The sequence below is a fragment of the Saccostrea echinata genome, unplaced genomic scaffold, assembly GCF_033153115.1.
Source record: "Saccostrea echinata isolate AGI-Se365-2 ecotype Australia unplaced genomic scaffold, CSIRO_AGI_Sech_v1 ptg000042l, whole genome shotgun sequence".
Lineage (NCBI taxonomy): Eukaryota > Metazoa > Mollusca > Bivalvia > Ostreida > Ostreidae > Saccostrea > Saccostrea echinata.
The window spans coordinates 1,384,602-1,403,564 of NW_026889791.1; the positions used below are offsets into that span (position 1 = coordinate 1,384,602).

An 18,963-nucleotide genomic window follows, 5' to 3' on the forward strand; every position below is an offset into this window, starting at 1 on the left:
TTGGAATAATCTGTAAACAATTCTGTTTAAAAAAAAAAATAGCCTAACAAGTTGTATAAAAGACGTCAGTCAACATTCGACCTAACGGCAAATTGTATCTACAAACAAGGTCAATATATCCACAATAGAATTGGTAAAATATTAACATTAAACGAGACTGTTGATTGGTATATTACTACATATATAAGGGGAAAGAAAAGCTGAAGTCATCACGTCTATCATAAAGATTAACTTTCAGTTTGCCATAATTCTTTTTATAATAAAATATCCAAATATGAAGCAGATGTATCAGACTCTTTTGTGTCTTTTATTTTGAGTTCAGTGGGATATATAAGTAGTGCAATTGTTATAATAAAAATCTTTCATAGCAAAAATTCGAACTATGAGCAATGTCAACTTAGCTTCTCAACTGTTATGTAACAGCTCATTGCTAACATAACTGTACACAATCATCGATATTTTGATGAATTTTGATTAGTTGTAGCATTCTTAAACATGCTATATGGTAAAAGCATTATTGAAAGAATTTAATTCAATAATCCAATACATTTTAAGACTCTATTTTACTTTATAAAATTCTGCTGTGTTCTGATTTACAATTTATCACTGCAACTATAGTTCGAACCAGCAAATTCTTCTTCTTATTTATTTATTTATTTATCTATCTATTTATTTATTGCATTAACCATGCTTTTGTCCTCATTCCCATAGTTTGCCCAACCATATGTTCATTTAAGAAATGAATTTAATTTTTGAGAATTCATGAGGACATGAAATACGACGCTTCACACCGGCACTACACAGCACTGGAGATATTCTTCCGCATCCATGGTACATGTAGTTCATGAGAAAATGAACTGTTTTAAAGTTGCAAAGTATCTTCAGGTAAAAATATTTGTAAATGTAAATATTCCCATGCACATACACGTTTAGCTCTGAATTTTGTCACCAGTCACCTTACACTGTCCACTGCGTCATTCTTGTTTCTAGTGATAGATTGATAATTAAATGTTATGTAATTAAGTCCTTATGAGACTTCCTCTTCAGTTATGTAAAATTCACTCTGATTTTTCCTTTAATGCGATATATACCAACCTCGCCCCGTCAAAGTATGTATTAATCGATCTGCAATGTAAGAGGACGTTCAATTAGACATCGTTTTTCTTGTTAAAAAAGCATGTGTTTGTCCAATAAGGTTCTGAGATATAAAAGTTAATAGCTTGCACTTTCCTCCCTATTTTTTAAAAGCAAAATTGTGATAACTGTGTGAAAGTTCAACTGTAGAACGCTGCTATTCTATAGCTAAAATTTGTTGTGCAGAATTTTTTGGAATTTTAAGTACATGTCGGAACGAGGAAAAGTGGATGAAAACCAAATGAAAATAAATACAACCTCTTTAATTTTGCTCTCTATACAGAATTTAAAGAATATTTTTCAAAGAAAGTTTTATTCCTAAAAATATTTCATAACATCCTTATCAAATCATGATTGTATCCGGTTAAAACGTCTTGGTAGTTTGCTCAGTAATTTCCATGGCCAGTATGATGATCGTGTTTGCTAACAGAATAAAATGTGAAGATATGTGAACGTAACAAACAAACAGTATTCAAGCTCAAAAGTCCAGTTAATAAAAATTGTTAGCAGAGCAAACACGTCATTAGGTCTAATGTTGCCTGAATTTGGTCTAATATTGCCTGAATTAGGTCTAACGTTACCTGAAGTTTTTAATACAGATTTTGAGTCCATTGTCTAGAATTTCTCTGTTTTCTTTTACATTGCATCTTAGACATAGGTTAGACATAAAAGTAACCAGAAGAAAGCTTATCTTTCTTACAAAATCATTTACTATCCTCGTATCCTAAGACATTTTCACCATAGAGATTTCAACTTTGAAGGATCGTTTTGCTTTTTATTAGTTGTGGTGTTAAGATATATCAACAAGAGTACTTCTGCTAAAAGGGTTGCTAATCAATTCACAAAAAAAGATAAACATGAACTTTTACCGACTCTGTCCACAAGGGAATTATCATTGATCATCAGCCAATTTGAAATAACTGTTATTTAGTACATTTTATATTTGTTTCAGATTGATTATAATGCACCAAAAAACAAACTTAACGATGAAAACGTCCCACAAAAATTAACTACGAGCAGCAAAGCTAATACGAACTATATAGTTCATGTGTACCAAGATAACTTTTAGGAACTGAATGATCACTAAAAGTATTCCAAATCTCCATAAAACAAAGTGTACATCCGATAAAAGTCAAAGTTTTGTGACTATACTGAAAAATTCCATAAGGATCAATATGGGAATATTGTAGATTGTTTTCTATATACAGTTAATGTATTAGAATGCAACCTTTTCAATAACGAATTATTTTATTTTCAAACAAAAGGAATGATGTTATTATTTGCAGTTCTATTTTTTTAAGCTTTTTAATAAATTATTTTCATCTTCCTCTTAAGCCACTGTTAAGATATGCATGTATTCTTTCCAAAAAGGGGAAATAACTTTGAAAGATAAATGTAATCTTTGAATTTCAGGGACATGGCCATTTTTTCTAGTTTTTGTAATTATTGAATTCCAGAAAGTTTTGGTGCATTCACGAATAAAGAAAAGAATTAGAACTGTGTGTAAGGAAATAACTATGTTTGAAAAACTTTTAAATCAGTTTGTATAGGTTTCTTTATTCCTAGAACACACACATTTATCAGGGAGTTGTCCTTTCAAGTAATCCTTCTTCTTGATGTAAGAATATATTAAAATATATATATATATATATATAATTGAAGCATCAAAGGAAGTGGATCTTTTTCGGTGAATACTCTAGACTTCTTATTTTGAAATCACACAACAATAAAAATCATCCATGAATACATGAAATACTTTTGTACCCAGAGAATTTAAAAGGACATATTTTGGGAATTTATTTTGTCATTATTTTGCAATGAATTTAATTGTAGATATGAAAGAATATATGTTGGGGAGGATGCAAAAATAGAGATTGGTTTTATAGGAAGACATGCCGATAAACCAGTGTTTTTTGCAATAATGAAGCCTGTACAAACTAATCTATTTGTTCTACTATCCTATTTCCTTTAGGTTCAAAGCCAATTTTGTAAAAGTTTTCTATTCCATTATAGATTGCATTGACAAAGAGAATTAAAACTCATCAGAAAAATGAAAATTTTATTTATTTCGCTTCAAGATGTGTACATCATGTCGGCTGAGTGTAGCATAAATGTCGTGTATCCTGAATTGAAATCTTAAATATCATCCCATGTTCTATTTCTTTGGCAATAGTTTCGCCATGAAATACACACATGGCTAAGAGAATCCAAGAAGGACGCCTGTACCATCCATAAGTCTGCATACTCTCACCGTGTTTTCTCACTTTCTTCTATCAGAAACATCGCAGTAAGTTATGATACAGATAATAGAATAATTGAAGTTCTGATACTCCTTAGCAATAAACATTGTCATGCATAATGATCACTTGTAAAAATCCAAAAAACAAAATCATTAACTATCTGCGTATGCGGTATCGGATGCATAATAAAGTAGTCCAACTTATTTAGCACCACAAGTTTTGCCGGAGAAATCCAATGTACCTAATAAAGCAGTAGATTTATACTTATTAAGACGGATCAGCCAATGAAATATCGAGCTCAAAATTAGAATCTTCAAACAGATGCCAATCCCTTGAAGAAAGGAAGGCTCCAGGGAAAATTAGATTTGTGAGGGCAACAACAGAATTTAAGGTTCGTTGACCTTCTAATAAGAGAGATAACTCTAACTAAGATAAAAATAACTGTTATTCCTCTATAAATTTACAAAGATAAAAGATCATCACTGTGAACTTTTTCCACGCAAAGTATACCAAAATTGTGTGCACTTTCATTACGATAGAGGCTTTTTTTTTTTTTTTTTTTGAAAATCAGAGTTAATTCAAAATTTTGTATGATTGACCAGAGGAAGGGTAAATCTTAATTGATATTACTTTAAGTATGTCATTTTACAAAATAATAATCCCTAGCTCTGTTACACAATTTTAGTGAGAAGGATAAAGTAATTCGTTATTTTGTAAAGGAAAATACTTGTTCATGAGTGTACATCTGATCCATTTTCATTTCACAATTGATATAAAATGGTATGATTTTACAGTAATAATAAATAAATATGGTAAGTCTTGCTTCAAGGCAATACTCTATAACCCAAAGACAGCTAATATTTCTGAGATTTTTCATATATTTGAAATTAACTTTGTATTTCCATGAGCCTTGCATCTCTGCAAATGTAAATTCCAAATTTTTCTTCATCCCATATTTCCTCCGAATAATTAATTTCACAAATCACAGCGAGCTCTTCCAACGATTAAATAATGAAAATTAAACAAATCTTTCCTATTCTCATAGCACCCCAGAAGTGATTTTCTACTTTAAAAAGGAAAAACATCCTTCTAAGTAGATTGTAAGACGTAAGATTAAATTCTGCTAATGCAGCATATTTGTTGATATTTTATCTGAGTGTTATTCAGTACTTTTTGTTATACTTTTGAAATCATTAATTTGTATGATTGATTTAATTTTGCTAACTTCCTATCATTAGCAATTGCAATCTGTCAAAATAGCTTAACGCTATATTTTCGTATTTGTCAGAAAGTTGTTCATTGGGAAACTTAGTTGCAGAGAATTTACATAGAAACCATATATTGTGTTTTCCTCGTATGATGAATGTTCCCAAAGTATGAATTTTTCATTACAAAAATCCTGACTGCAAATTATATTTTCAATTAAAGCACTAATTCGCAGCAAACATGCTTCGTTTCTCTCAGTGTACAAAGCAATACACCTGCAAACTTTATTCGCTCCGAAGGCAGAATTATCAGAAATGAACGATTCAAATATATCTGAAGCCTCTAGTTTAACTCCATCATAACCACAAGTTACACGAATTTTTCATTGTAAGTGTGTGGTTTATTTCCAAGAAAGAGGGGCAGAAATCCATGATTCATTTTAACATTTGCTCTTGAAAAAGATATAACCTTTTTCTCCAATATAATTGCGTCCAATCGAAAGTTCCAGACCCTTTTGATTAACTGTAACATTATCTTGACAGCTTGCCTGTCATTTTTCTCGGTTTAAGGTAATTAACACCAATAATTGCACACAAGAGGCGCCTCAGGGGAAACTCAAAACATAAATAAATACACATTAAATAGCAAAACCACTAGTAAAGAAGCCACCTTCTTGCAAATAAAAATCCAGTACTCAATCAAATAAACGAATTAAAATATTCTTGGCTAAATATTTCGCTAAAAACATAAATATATTCGGTATCTAAACAACTAATATAAGAATATGTAAATGACTCTAGCAAGAAATCTTGGCATTATCATACCTAGCCACGCCCCTTAATTTTCATAATGTTGTGGGAGTGGCAGGAAATACTTTGATTGACAGTCGTGAAGGAAATATCGCATATCTGCGGCCTCCGATAGGTCATGCTGGGAATTTAATGACTCGGTATATATACTTTCCGATGTAATAATTTGTGCTAGACGGGAGCATTTGAAAAGGACTTGAGCGCGCATTGTCACTAAACACGGACGATGCTGGCTGTATTATTCCTCTCGGCTCTTATGGGTAAGTGTTAAGAGCTACTTTTATTTTCATTTTCAAAATTTAAAATAATTTTAATATCCCCTTTGAATGCAGAAAAAATATGCATTCCTTCCTGTGATATAATAGGTTATCAGAAGACCTTTGGACATCAATATTTGATGCACAATAATGTAAATCTTCACCCACCCTTTTATTTTTTTTTTTAATTTAATTTTGAAGTTTTGTTCAGTCTTAGAATAAAGTTTGAAAATTTAAAAAAAAATCTTGAATTCGTAATTTTCTTTTCTTGTAGTACTTATATTATAATATAACTGTAATAATTTAGTTTGGAGAAAAACTGGGTCATTTTACTTCCAATGGGCACTGTGTGTTATACCCTTTTATTAATTGCTGATTATGCAGCCCGCATAGTTTATGTCCAAAGGCCATACTTTTTTTTTTATTCGGACCGTGGTCTAACATCGTAACATAAAATACCTGGATGCCTTTAACATAGCTATTAAACCGTCACATAGATTGTGGTCCGTCCGATTTGAAGTTACTGTTGAAGGAATGTTGACAACTGCAACACTTTGGACTATAAATCATGTCGGACTCGACATTCTGCTAATACAGGCCACGCATGAATAGTGATCGGTGGCCTCATATGGACCGTCTATAGTATTTGTTGTGTTGTCTCATTGAAATTTTGAATAAATAAATTTGATCTTTTTTTTCTTCTTTTCGTCTATCACTACAGTTACATGGAGTGTATTCCTTCCCAAAATGTAATGAGCTTTGAGAGAAAAATGTCCCTTCCAAACTGGTCTTGTCTGTACTCTTTTGAAATCCATTTTCCCTCATAGATTAAATACATATATTTTAAATTTGCTTTCTATACATTAGACCACATGAAGTCAACGTCCACTTAAATCTGTTTTAAAAAATTAGGTTTCACCTAAAAGGTTTTTCATATTTCTAATAAATGACAATGTCAGTATGTCCTTTTGATACGTTTTTTCTTGTACATTTACGATCAATGACATCTTAAAGTGGGTTAACTAGAAAAAAAGTCAAAGGATGAAGGATTTTTCCACCTTTATGTTGTTGTGTGATATGTAGTATACATATGCGTAGGATACATCAATTCATATATGTATGGTGAACATCTCTTTTCATTGAACTTAACTGGACAAAGTATACCTGTCATCATTTATTCAAATAAAAAAGGAAGAGAAGCTTAGCATTATATTTGCATCAGTTATGCATTTCCGTTTTTGTTTTTGTTTTTTGTTTTTTTACTTTGAATGTAGATATCATTTTTGAAGATTCATTAGTGATGACTATTTGACGTTTAATTTAATTCAACAAGCGAGATTAAGAAATTTCTTTGACCCATAAAATCTTGTTACCTTCACTTGAAATTTGTAAAAGAACAATCGAAAACATCGAGTTCATTTGTTTCTAGCCGTTTTCTGGTCGTTTTCCGTTGAAGTCATGTTTTGTTTATTGTTCAAACATCTAATTCCATCACGTGTGAATTTTCACACACCGAAAGCAGACGAAGGTAGAAAACCGCTAGTTCAAACTATTTTCAGACAACGCCCCCTGGCGGAAAATTAAATTGATGGGTTTGTCTAATTGATGTAAGAGGTGCCTTTGTAACCGCTGGACGAGAACATGGTAATGCGCTTGTTTACAAGTACTTTGGACAAAGAGAAGGTTTCAAATCTGCAATCGCGGAATTTTGTACAAGACGTCGTTATGTTTTTTATTAACATCAAAAGAATGACCTCTTGTTAGAAGCATCAATCGTAGACATGTAATTTAAGACATGTAATTATGCAAAGCACTAAGTACCACGTAAACGTTACCTGATAGGCAATAAATAATTTTTTGTCTGATTACCTTGTACTTAATAACTTTTTGAAAGATTGCGGTTTATTTCAACTGGACTTAGTAATTTTTTTTTATATCTCCCCTTATATAAAATTGACAACAAGTGTTATTTTTATACCTGTTTTGACCACGAAATACAGTAATTTATAGAACGGAATGGAAATTTAAAAAAGAAATATTCCATACTTGGTACAAATCACATCCAATTTGAAAGTCAAACTTGTTTCTTAAGAAATAGTAAATTTTAAAATGTTTAAATTTTATGACTTGAATTAATACATGTATGTATCAACATATATGATTGATTATTGTGGGGTCGGCTAAAAGGCTATTTTCAAAGTAATATACATGTATACTAAAATAGTTTTGTTTTCTCTTTGCAGGCCTCGCTATTGGAGGTAAGTATGCGGGGAGGGGGGGGGACATCTAATTTCAATTCGTATATTGCACAAAAAAAATCATTGATTTTATTTAATTTCACTACCGTTTTAAAAATTTTAATTTAGAATTAGAAAAAGATACGTGAATACGTGTACTTGAACTTACTTTAATATTTCAATGCGTGTTAACGCCTCATTGACAACTTAATCATTAATTAATTTATTCATCTATTAATCCAAATTACCTCTCTTTGACAGATCCATTGCCACCTGTAAGAAAACACACAGAGAGTAAGTGCCCTTACCTTTGTTTTTATTTATTTTTTTTTTTTCTTTATTTTTTTTTTTTAATCATAAAATAATTTTATATCATTTCAAATATTTAAATATAGAGATAAACAATTTCGAATAGAGAGACTTTTATCTTATTGTTAATCTTTACCCTTGCCATCTTTTTCAGTCATCCATGTTCGTGAGTACATTGTATATATATCTTCTTCCGCAAACCAGTGATTGAGTGTAAAGAATGAATGTGGTTCAAACATACGTAGATTTTAAAGAAATTCCGCAGTAGAAATTAAATCCGAAGCATGAAACAAAATACATGTATTTCTTATATCTTGAATTATTTAATAAATCTAGAAAGGATGATAAATGTATTAAAAATACAAGAAAAAAAGATACTTTTGCTAAAATACATTTGATTTATTGTGTCCTATATTCATTACTTTCGTTTTCTATTAAATGTTTTTTTATTTTTGAAATGCTTTTTTTTTCTAATCCTTGCTTAAGTGCTTCTTATTTTTTAAATTTTTTTTTTCTAATTCTTACTTTCCTTTTCCTATCTAGCCGCTCCTAAGCCAGTTGTTCGTCACGTCCCCGCTCTTCAAGAACATCCAAGTAAGAAATAGAATATATTCCCTTTATCTTTCTTTGGGCTTTTCAACAGTATTATAGGATATTAGGATTTTTAACAACAATAATCTAGGATTTCAGCTTTCTTAAAAACTATCTGTACTCTCAATGATAGTCTTTATCATAAAGTTATGTAAAATTGCTTCTTTCTGCTTTTAAATTTCAAAAAACCGACAATTCATGAAAAAATTAAAAATTATTTTTTTTATGTAATTTAGTGCACTAATACATTCGATGAAATAACATCCTTTATCTCTGTTCACAGAACAAATAGTCCAACATGTACCGATTAGACAAACAGTCGTCAAAGAAATTAATGTTCCAAGAGACATAATCCGTGAAGGTATGCTATAATGACGTCAAAAATTAGCCACATTTTTAAACTTCACTTTAGAAGAATCTTGATACTTTCTTCGCCCTCTAACAAGCTTTCAACAAATATATACAAGAATCTTTATAAAAAAAATTTTTTTATCCATATATTGTTTTTTTGTTTTTTTTTTTTTTTTTTTTTTTTTTTTTAGTATTAAGATTTTTTGAAAAAAAAAATCACAGTACTGAAATAACACAATGTAATATTGTAAATGTTTGATATACGAAGAAAAGTCAATCTCACTCGTTTTGTTATTTTTTCACAGTGCCAGTAATCGTCGAAAAGAAATGTAAGTAAACATTCTTTTGAAGTTCACTAAAAATCGTAAAAAAATGAATGAAGTGGAATCTAACAAATGAGGGAATATTAATGATTTGGGTAAATTTTGATTGCTTTCTTTTACAGTGATTTTGAGGCAACCACATATTCGTAAATTCCCCATCGATGTTAAGAAAACTTTGTTGCAGCCACATATCAAACACGTACCACGTAAGTTTATCATTAATATCTATATGTCACAGTATTTAAAGCCAACGTCACAAGGAAAATTTTCACACATATGAATCTACACACACAAAATGATTTTCAGGGAAAAAAATATCACCAACAATTCTCGGTATTATTTTACATCATTGCCTAACTATGATAATGTTAATACATTCCTGCAAGACTTTAAAAGATGCTGATCATAAGTTTATTTGAGTGATTTATATCAACATATTGATACATGTATATCAATTGAATAACGGACATTTTCTTTAATTTTTTAGAGGTCAGAGTTAACTACCGCAAGAAGCCATGTAAGTATCCGGAAAGGACTTTCACAAAGAATCACGTCATAAATCTAAGATTAAGCACCAAAACGCAAAGAAAAGCGACACAAACTCGAGTTGTAACATTTCAAAGCAGACAGAAACGAATCGAAAACTCGTTTTGTGAGCAAGAAGACATAGTCATTCGTAATTCTTTTGAAAGACAGTAAAACTCAATTTTTATTCTTTTTTTTTTCTAGATGAAGTCTGGCACACGAAAGAAGTGAAAAAGATCATTAAGGTTCCACGGCCATACCCCGTCATCAAACACAAAATTGGTAAGACTAGCCTGAATATAACACAACAGTTTTGTTTGTGTTTGAGTTTTTATTTCTTCTCTTAGTGTAAACTACAATTAGATTTTTTTTTTTGTTATTTTGTTTAATGGAGAAAGATCTAAACCCTAATGTAGAAAATTCGAAAGCTAACTTCCTTAAACAAATGCTGAAACAGATTAAATTGACAAATGCCGTCTTTATCTTCATACTGCGTTGCCTGAAAAATTCTTTTTTATTTTCTTTACAGTCACAAAGGTGCTGAATAGAGTTGGTAAGTATTCAAGGTCTTAATGCAAAAATCGAAATTTACAAACTCCTCATCGTTTACAAGAATAATACCTTTGTTACATTGTTTTGCTTGTCAACATCCAAGTTTAGGGAAAATATGTGAATTCGCTTTGTGAATATAGATATTATGAGATAATTTTCCTGAATCTAAATTCTTTTTTTTTCAGTCGATGTCCCACACAAAGTATACAAAGACAAAGTTAAAGTCGGTAAGTTAACCTCTATTTTGTTGCCAAAAGGAAGGATTATACATTTTAAAAAATATATATATAATTCCTTTTTAATCATTTTCTAAACATGAAATATTAATAAATTTTATTTCATTGACCATTTATTTCTTCTTTTTCAGTTCAAGTACCTCAGCCATGTGAGTCAAAATCATCGAGCAATCAACAAAAATAATATTTGCACATATGAAGAAAAAATACATATCATACATTCCTGAAAATGAAATTAACATTACAATTCCATAATACAAAAGAACGATTTTAAATGTTGAATTAGACGACTATTTCATTATGCGATTATGTAATATCGCATTATTACAATAATACGATTCTTGTGTCTTAATTGATTTTTTTTATAATGATTTCCCTAATAGTCAAGGTACAGAAGGTTCACCACAGAAAGATCGATGTTCCCATTGAAGTGCGCGTCCCTGTTCCACGTAAGTACTTGACACTGGAAACCCGTAAAATAATGTTAAATACTTTGTTATAACAAGTTGTAAAATTCCAAGTTGAGAAATTACTAGTCTACCAATTATAAGACATAACAAATTTTGAAATTAAAAATTGTAAATTATCATGAAATAACAAGAACTTGTTTGTTGTGAAATTAAATAAAAATAAATTGCAAGTTAAAAAATTACAAGTTATGCCTTAATACTATCTTGACTAAACTTTGAATTTAGATTCATATTCTTTGTAGCAATTAGATAATGTTTAATCATTCTTTTTGTTTGATAGGTGTCAATGTTAAGCGAACACAGGAGGTCCAGAAAGGTACGGTTTTAACATTTAATCAAACGATTAACAATTTCATTACCAATCATACCCAGAATTAGCAAAATATATTTAATTCATAATTCATTTTACTAAATAAAGAGCATACTTATTTGACGATTGTATAGTATCAATTTTCTAATTCGTTTATGCTTTCGATCCCTTCTTAAATCTTCATTATTTCATTATATTTTATTTTATCCTTTTCAGTTCCTATTGATGGTAAGAGACAATGCTGCTGAGGAATTTTCAAAAATACACCAAACCTCCAAGCACAAGTGGCTTATGGTCTAAAGAATAAGGGTTTATTTCAATTATTAATAACGTTTTGACTAGTATTTTACTGTTATAGAAGAAAATATATTGGCCATTATAGAACCATTGTGTTCCTTTTGTTCCATTTTGTTCCTCTACAAGTTGGCCATTTACTGTGAAATCACTAATTTTCGTGGGGGGTTTAATTTCTGTGGTTTTCGCGGTATGAACAGACCCACGAATTCATGTCCACAACAAATGTAAAATGTCATATACATAACTACGCATCAATTCAATTCTTTATCCTCGAAATTGAGTCCCCACGAACCCATAGCTTCTCTTCAAACCACGAAAATATGAGATTTTACAGTATTTTATTGCAGTTCAAAGTTAATGATTTCTGTATATATATAAACTTAATAGATTTTTGTGTTTTGTTACAGTCACTGTTGTGAAGAAGGTCGGCATTCCCAGTAGGTTGATTATTTTTCTACATAAATTTTCATTAAAAGAATACTTATTAATTAACATGTCAAAAACAATTTTGGATTTTTTTTTTTAAAAACTCCTGTTTAATTTATTACTTTTTTTAAAGGAAAAACAACATTGACTGAGATTGTTCCGGTACCAGTGAAGCGTAAGTATTGACAAATGCCTTATGATTAATTTTAAATTTCCCTTCCAAATTAGCAATACTCTTGCAAAATGTCTCTGTTTTCATACATAACAATTAAATGATTCTTTTTAATATAAGATCTAGTTATTTTAAGTGTTAACTTCAGCTTAAGAACTTCAGTTCTCTTATGACAATTCAGTTAATGATTGAGATCTTTGAGCAATTCACCGTTACCCTAAATCTGCGAACCCTGGATAATACAACGTTAAATACTGTGTGACGTAAATACTCAATGTTTAAATACTTAGTACACTAGATCCTTCATATACTGATAATCTGATCTGTTTGTGGTGATGGCAACTCCTTCTATGTTTTTCAAAGTAATTCTTTCTTTTAAGGTATATATAATGTAACTATTAATGCATGCAATCTACTTTTTCTTGTTTGGTGTTTGTTATATGCATGTATCTATTCCTTAATTTCTTATTTTGTTTTCATTCCCTTCGTATTCATTCTTGTGTCTCTGATTTTATATTTGTTAATCTCTTTTGTTCTTTTGAAATTATCCCTTAGATATTTTTTTTCAAACTTTGAACTTGCCCCTTGACTTACAGCAGAAGGATGTGGCCCAGATGGGGTAGATTGTGGAAGTTTTGCTTCTGCTGGTTCTGTTGTTACGGACACCGTAGGTGTTGCAGGAGTGGCTGGTGCAGGAGGTGGAGCGGTTGTTGAAGATGTTTTAGTAGGTGGATCAGGTTTCACCGATTCTGTAGGAGTTGTAGATCAATCTGTAGCAGTTCGTGGTGGTGTACGCACCATCGTTGACGAGGCTGTACCAGTCGTTCCATTAATAAAGAAAGTCCGTAAGGTTACGGTTGGTCCAGCTGCTCCTGTTGTCGAAGACACCACTGTAGTCGGTGGTGGCCCAGTTGTCAGGGGTGATGTTATAGAAGGTCGATTATACGGACCTGATTTACCAGGTCTTGCACCCGGTGTTGGGCCTGTTGTAGATCCAACATTTATTGAAAGCTCTGTTTCTGGAGGACCATCTGTCTTGCCACTTCCAGCTGAAACTTACGTACCTGGAGCAGATTCTTTACCAGATGTGGTAGCACCATATGATAGAGATTCCCTAGGGCCATTGGGTTCAGGCTCTGGTTTGCCATTACCTGACGGAAGAGTTCAAGAGATATATAACGAAAGAGGAGTATTCCCCGGTGTTGGCTTTCAATCTGGTTTTGTGAGTGGTGGTTATGATGGAGGATTATTGGATGGTGCCGCTGGTCTGTATTCAGAAGGACAGTATCTTGATGGTGTAAGGTCAGGTTTTGGAAACTCATTTGAACTTCGGAGCGATGGTTTCGGAGGTGGATTTGGCCCTGATGCTGATGTGATTGAGAGGGCTAGAACTACCACATCCGGAGGTGGAGGGGGAATCGTTTATCAGGAGAGAAGATCAATACCTATACTGGTTGGCGGTGACGTCCAAGGAAGAATTATTAAGACTGGTAAGGTTTAATCACCAAATACCCATGTACCACTGCAGTTATTTCCCCGAACAATATCCTCACGCATTCAGGTGATATAACAAATATATCCCCATGTATTTTATTTTACCATGCGAATATATGCGTTATATTTTCAACAACCAGGCTGATGAGCTTCACTTTCCTATCCTTTCTCCGGCATTGAATATTTTGATATCAGTACACATGGTTGTTATATATAATATGCTTTTGATATTTCAATTCCAGCACACGCTTATATCTATAATGGTTGATGGTACACAGGTTCCTGGTTTTGCTGATGATTAAGGATGAGTGTATACTATTATTCAACAAAAGTCGGATGGTGTGAATAGTTGCTTATATAATCTATACAAATTGAGAAGACTCCTTAATACTGGACAATTTTTCCAGTTATATTTCATACAGCATTCTGGTGCTTTTATCCTTGAACAATGTCTGAAAGTATGCACATCTGTAAAAACCTTTGCACTTTCTCTCTCAATATCTTACTAGTACCTCCAACTGAATAACGATACAGTTATGTATCCCTTTAAGCAGATACCTGTATCCTGTCCTCATATCTCTTTTCCTCCAGCATGTAATCATTTTCCCTTTATGGTGATGTTTTTCCATTTCCTTGCATGAATTAGCCAATACTTCTTCGTTATCTTGTTATTCACCGTTACCGTCTACCACTGATCATTTTATTCTGTATCATACAATATAGGGTCGATTGGAAAACATCTCTATTTGATTTCTCTTCATTTTGTTTCAGATGGCGGTGGATATGGCCCTAACTATGGTACGTTAGATGCAATTTTTAATTACAGTAAAACTCGCTTATAGTGGATACGCTTAAAACGAATTGATATTTATAGCGAAGTGATTTTCATTCCCCATGACTTTAAAATATATTGTAAACTTATGGAAATAAACGAATTACGCTTATGACGAAGCAAAATCGTCCGTCCCTGGCACTTCGTAATAAGCGTGTTTTACTCTTTCTCAAAATTCAAGTAATAATCTGTGTTCCATTTCTTTGACGAAATTTGCTTTGTTTTTTGATTGACAGTCAGTCATGTTGTCTAATAATTCTATTCAATAACCATTATTTGATAAAGATAACATGAAAGAACAAACACGTTGAATTTTTGCAATGAGATAAAGTCTTAGAGGAATAATTACTTCACATACCATTAATGTTACATACAATTATTTTAACAAAATTTTTGATTTTATATTCATCTTACATTTCTCAAACAAGACTTAATATTGAATTTACATACAAACTAATAACACCTCATTCTCATCATATTGTTTGCCTTGCTTAAGGCCGCATATTCACAATCATGCATTTATTTCCTCTCTCTTTTTATTATGACTTCTTTTCATTTCTCCTCAATACTTATTTCTTCTCAAACTAGATGACTCAGATAATGCAGTCGCTGTAGCTAGTGCCTCTGCAGGAGGCTTGATCGGGGCTGCTCCCGGAGGCTCTATCGGGGCCGCTGCTGGGGCCTCTGCCGCTGCCCTGGCCTCGGCTGCCACTTCTGCTGGAGTTTCTGCTGGACAGTTAGGCCTTGGCTTTGTGAACCAAGGCGGTCATTTCAATGCTGGTATAGATGGCCATGGAGCTATTAACGCTCCCTACCCTGACCATTCCCTCTTTGGTGGTGACATAAGCAGTGCGCAAGCGCAAGCTCAGGCTCAGGTTTTTGCCCAAGCTCAGAACTTTGCCCATGCCCAGGCTCAGAACTTAGCCCATGTCCAGGCTCATGCTAATAACATTGGAGATTCATTACATTCTGATTTACAGTTAGCCAATAATTTAGCATTTGGTGATAATTATGGTAAGCAATTGTAATGGAAGATAAATTTAAACAATTTGAAAGTACAATTTGGAATTCAAAATGAAAACTCCCAATTTTACAACTTCCCGGCCTCTAAAGAAGAGACTCTCTAATCTTTTTTTCGTATATTTCTATAGATGTCAACAAATATGGTAAGATTGGTTGTTGTCCAAATCTTAAAAATCTGCTGACGTGATTTCGGACGTCTAAGTGTTATGTTAGCACAAACGCTGTTTTGCACACATTTTATGTGTATGATTCGATACAACCGCAACGCATTACCAGAAGTGTGTGAACATGACCTGCACTATTGTTGCACTGCGCAAAAGTCTACGTTGAAAACACTGCATTCACTCTTGCTAAACACGTCGTTTTACTTTCACTTTCTACTGTCTTTTCTCAATACTCACTGCCTGATATGTTTTAGCATCATTGTCAACAATCTTCATACAGTTTTCTCTATCATCTTTATCATCTGTACATCACAATCACCATTACTTGTAACAGAAAACTTCGACATTTATATATGATATATTTTATGTTACAAATTAAGGTAGAACTTTTTTTAGGTGACATCGATTATGCGGTATAACGGTAAAAAAAAATCCCTTATTTAAAGAGCAGTCCTATATCAGACAGTAATATTCACCCAGGCTTCAATCATACTATACTATTAAGAGTATTCCTAAGTTTCACCTATCTTCTCTATCTTTTGTATTTTCAGCTTTACTCATGTTTCAATCTGTGTACCAGTATTCACTTTTATTCCATATACTGCGTTTGCCTAAATCATACAAAAAATAGATATATTTTGATTTGCTTATCCTCCTTTAACGATATAAGCATAATTACATTAAAGAATATATACCTATTTTAACAACAGACATGGATAAAGGGTTTTCATACATTGCCTTCATACATCGCCTTCGCCATGCACAGTCACATGTACAATGCATTTTGCACAATATTTTCAGGGTTAACTTTTTTAAAATTGCAAATATGTGGTAGAGTGTTGGGCAATAAGGAAATTCAGTTTTCATCACATAAATTACATCCTTGTTGTCGATAATTGACATGCTAATTAATACAGAATTTCACAGGAATGTATTCTTCTAAAAGCTTTCTGTTTAAAATTGCAATGTGAATTAAACATTCTAATTTCCCTTTTCATTTTATTTCTTTGTTATTAGAATTTATTAATGTCTTCTTTTCCCTTGTTTTACTTATGTTTTTCTTTTTTTTTATTTTACAGCTTAATAAGGCTCTGATCTCTGAGCCGTCGGTAAGATTTACTTTTACTTTCCATTTCAATTTTTACTTTCACTTTACAGATGTCTTTAACCTTTATTTGCTGAACGTAAGAAATTAAGATAGCAATTACGTGATCAATTTCATTATCTTTATCTCTTTTAATTACCCAAACCCTACTTAGAGAACAAATACTTAATTTATCAAGAAAATAAAATAAAAGCAACATGAATTCATATGCAAGTAATAACATCAAATATTGAAATTAAAGTATGTTGTTTCATTAATAATTGATTTAAATATTTTTTACTTACATTTTTAGGGTGCTTCGGCTCTTCTTCCTGGGTTTGAGACACCATTGTACATTTCTATAAATAGAAACATATTGACATTGGCTATTTCAGTGTGTAACATTCATCCTCGGGCGTCTGAATATATTTTATTAACAAAACTTAATATTTTTTTGTTTGTTGTTTATGAGACAAAATGATTTTACTCGATCACAATACTTATTATCGCTACAGTCATTTTCTAGGGAATCTTTTGTATTGGAGATTCGTTTAGTCTATGGGATTAAGACAATGACGTGACAATAATTGCTCCTCAAGGCTTTTCTTGATAATGAGAAACAGGAATTGTTAGCAAAAAAGAAAAGAAAACGTGATGACTTGACAAAATTAGAAAGGGTTTGTGAGTTTTGTTTGTGGTTTGCATTATTTGTTTTAGCTTGCAAATATGTCCCAAATTCTTGTGTGATTTCGATTTTATTAAATTTCAATGACGAGGAGTTCACTCAAGAAAAGTTACTCAAGACAGTAATAGATAAGACCTATTTCAACGCCTATGATCATGGGAAAATTCCTGTTAAAAAAACCTATAGTCCTCACTATATCAAATTTAGCAAGCATATGTATGCTTAATTATTGAAAGAAAAATGTATTTAAGGAACCATTTCCCAACACAGACTCTCTTGATTTTTACCCCTATTTTTTGTCCCAGAAATTTGCTTTTGAGGCACTTGTCTGTGAACATCTAACATTTCATTCAAGGAAGAGATATTTACATGCAGCTGAATTATTTTACAAGACTTTACAAAGAATAAAATACCTATGTGGGTTTCTGTGTGTTGCTTACTTTATGTGCTAGTTCTTTTACATTGACTTGATGATTTTCTTTTATCTCCCTTGCAACAACATAAGCGTAATGTGTTATAGAAAGTATCTGAGTTGCTTATTTTCTCAAGCCAAGTTATTCAAGTAACCCTTTTTTCATTGAAAAGTAAAAAAATATATATTTTTAAATTGTTTAATAATTAGAAGTTTATTTCCTAATATAGTTAAAGTATCTTTTTTTTTAATCAGGTAGTTTATAGACTCTTATCATAATACTGCATTTTAGGCCACTTGAATCATTTAGTTGGTCATGTTTAAAAAAAAAATCCATCTTCGAAAATCTCTACATTTACATTAAGGTCAAGATCTAGTAAATGAAAATTGCCTACAGATTTCTCAAATTTGAGAAATGAATTCCTTTAATGATGTATTATAACTTTAGCCTGGTCAAATAAAGTGTTTTGGGGCATAATTTGTAGGCAAACAAGACGAAAAATCATATTTTAAACTGTCATTTTCAACGAAAAATTAAGAAAACCAGTCATGAATACGGGAGCTTTTTTTCCATATCAACAAGGGAAATGTATCCAGATTGCCTACAGTCTCTCAGAAAACGGTAATTTTTATGTTCTTTAAAATAATATTAAACTGAATATAGGTATCGGGATTACTTTTCACAGTGTCTCAAATTGAATTCCATGAAAATACTTTATTTTCTACCTAATTCTATTAGAGCCGTAAATTACGGGAAAAATAAATTGAAATTGATTATGACGTCATAATTGATTTAGCACCAAAAAGACAGTCTAAAACCATTT

General features: G+C 31.7%; 1 protein-coding gene across 1 annotated transcript; it reads left to right on the plus strand.

The window, feature by feature from the left end:
• The first annotated feature begins 5,550 nt into the window (after positions 1-5,550).
• Positions 5,551-17,489, plus strand: LOC133201125 (uncharacterized). Its single transcript, XM_061336908.1, has 24 exons — positions 5,551-5,649; positions 7,890-7,904; positions 8,145-8,177; positions 8,347-8,358; positions 8,736-8,786; positions 9,067-9,144; positions 9,440-9,463; positions 9,580-9,663; positions 9,945-9,974; positions 10,187-10,264; positions 10,512-10,535; positions 10,720-10,761; positions 10,902-10,919; positions 11,154-11,219; positions 11,521-11,556; positions 11,767-11,778; positions 12,255-12,284; positions 12,407-12,448; positions 13,042-13,935; positions 14,711-14,737; positions 15,360-15,785; positions 15,923-15,937; positions 17,038-17,067; positions 17,356-17,489. The coding sequence occupies exons 1-23, from the start codon at positions 5,616-5,618 to the stop codon at positions 17,040-17,042; spliced, it is 2,076 nt and encodes a 691-aa protein (XP_061192892.1). The 5' UTR covers positions 5,551-5,615; the 3' UTR covers positions 17,043-17,067; positions 17,356-17,489.
• The last annotated feature ends 1,474 nt before the right edge of the window (positions 17,490-18,963 follow it).

Excerpts from the sequence above, each read along its gene's own strand:
- LOC133201125 (XM_061336908.1), top strand. The coding sequence starts at position 5,616 with ATGCTGGCTGTATTATTCCTCTCGGCTCTTATGG. Across the intron at positions 9,464-9,579 it reads AGTAATCGTCGAAAAGAAAT|TGATTTTGAGGCAACCACAT; the intron begins GTAAGTAAACAT and ends TTTCTTTTACAG. Across the intron at positions 13,936-14,710 it reads AGGAAGAATTATTAAGACTG|ATGGCGGTGGATATGGCCCT; the intron begins GTAAGGTTTAAT and ends ATTTTGTTTCAG.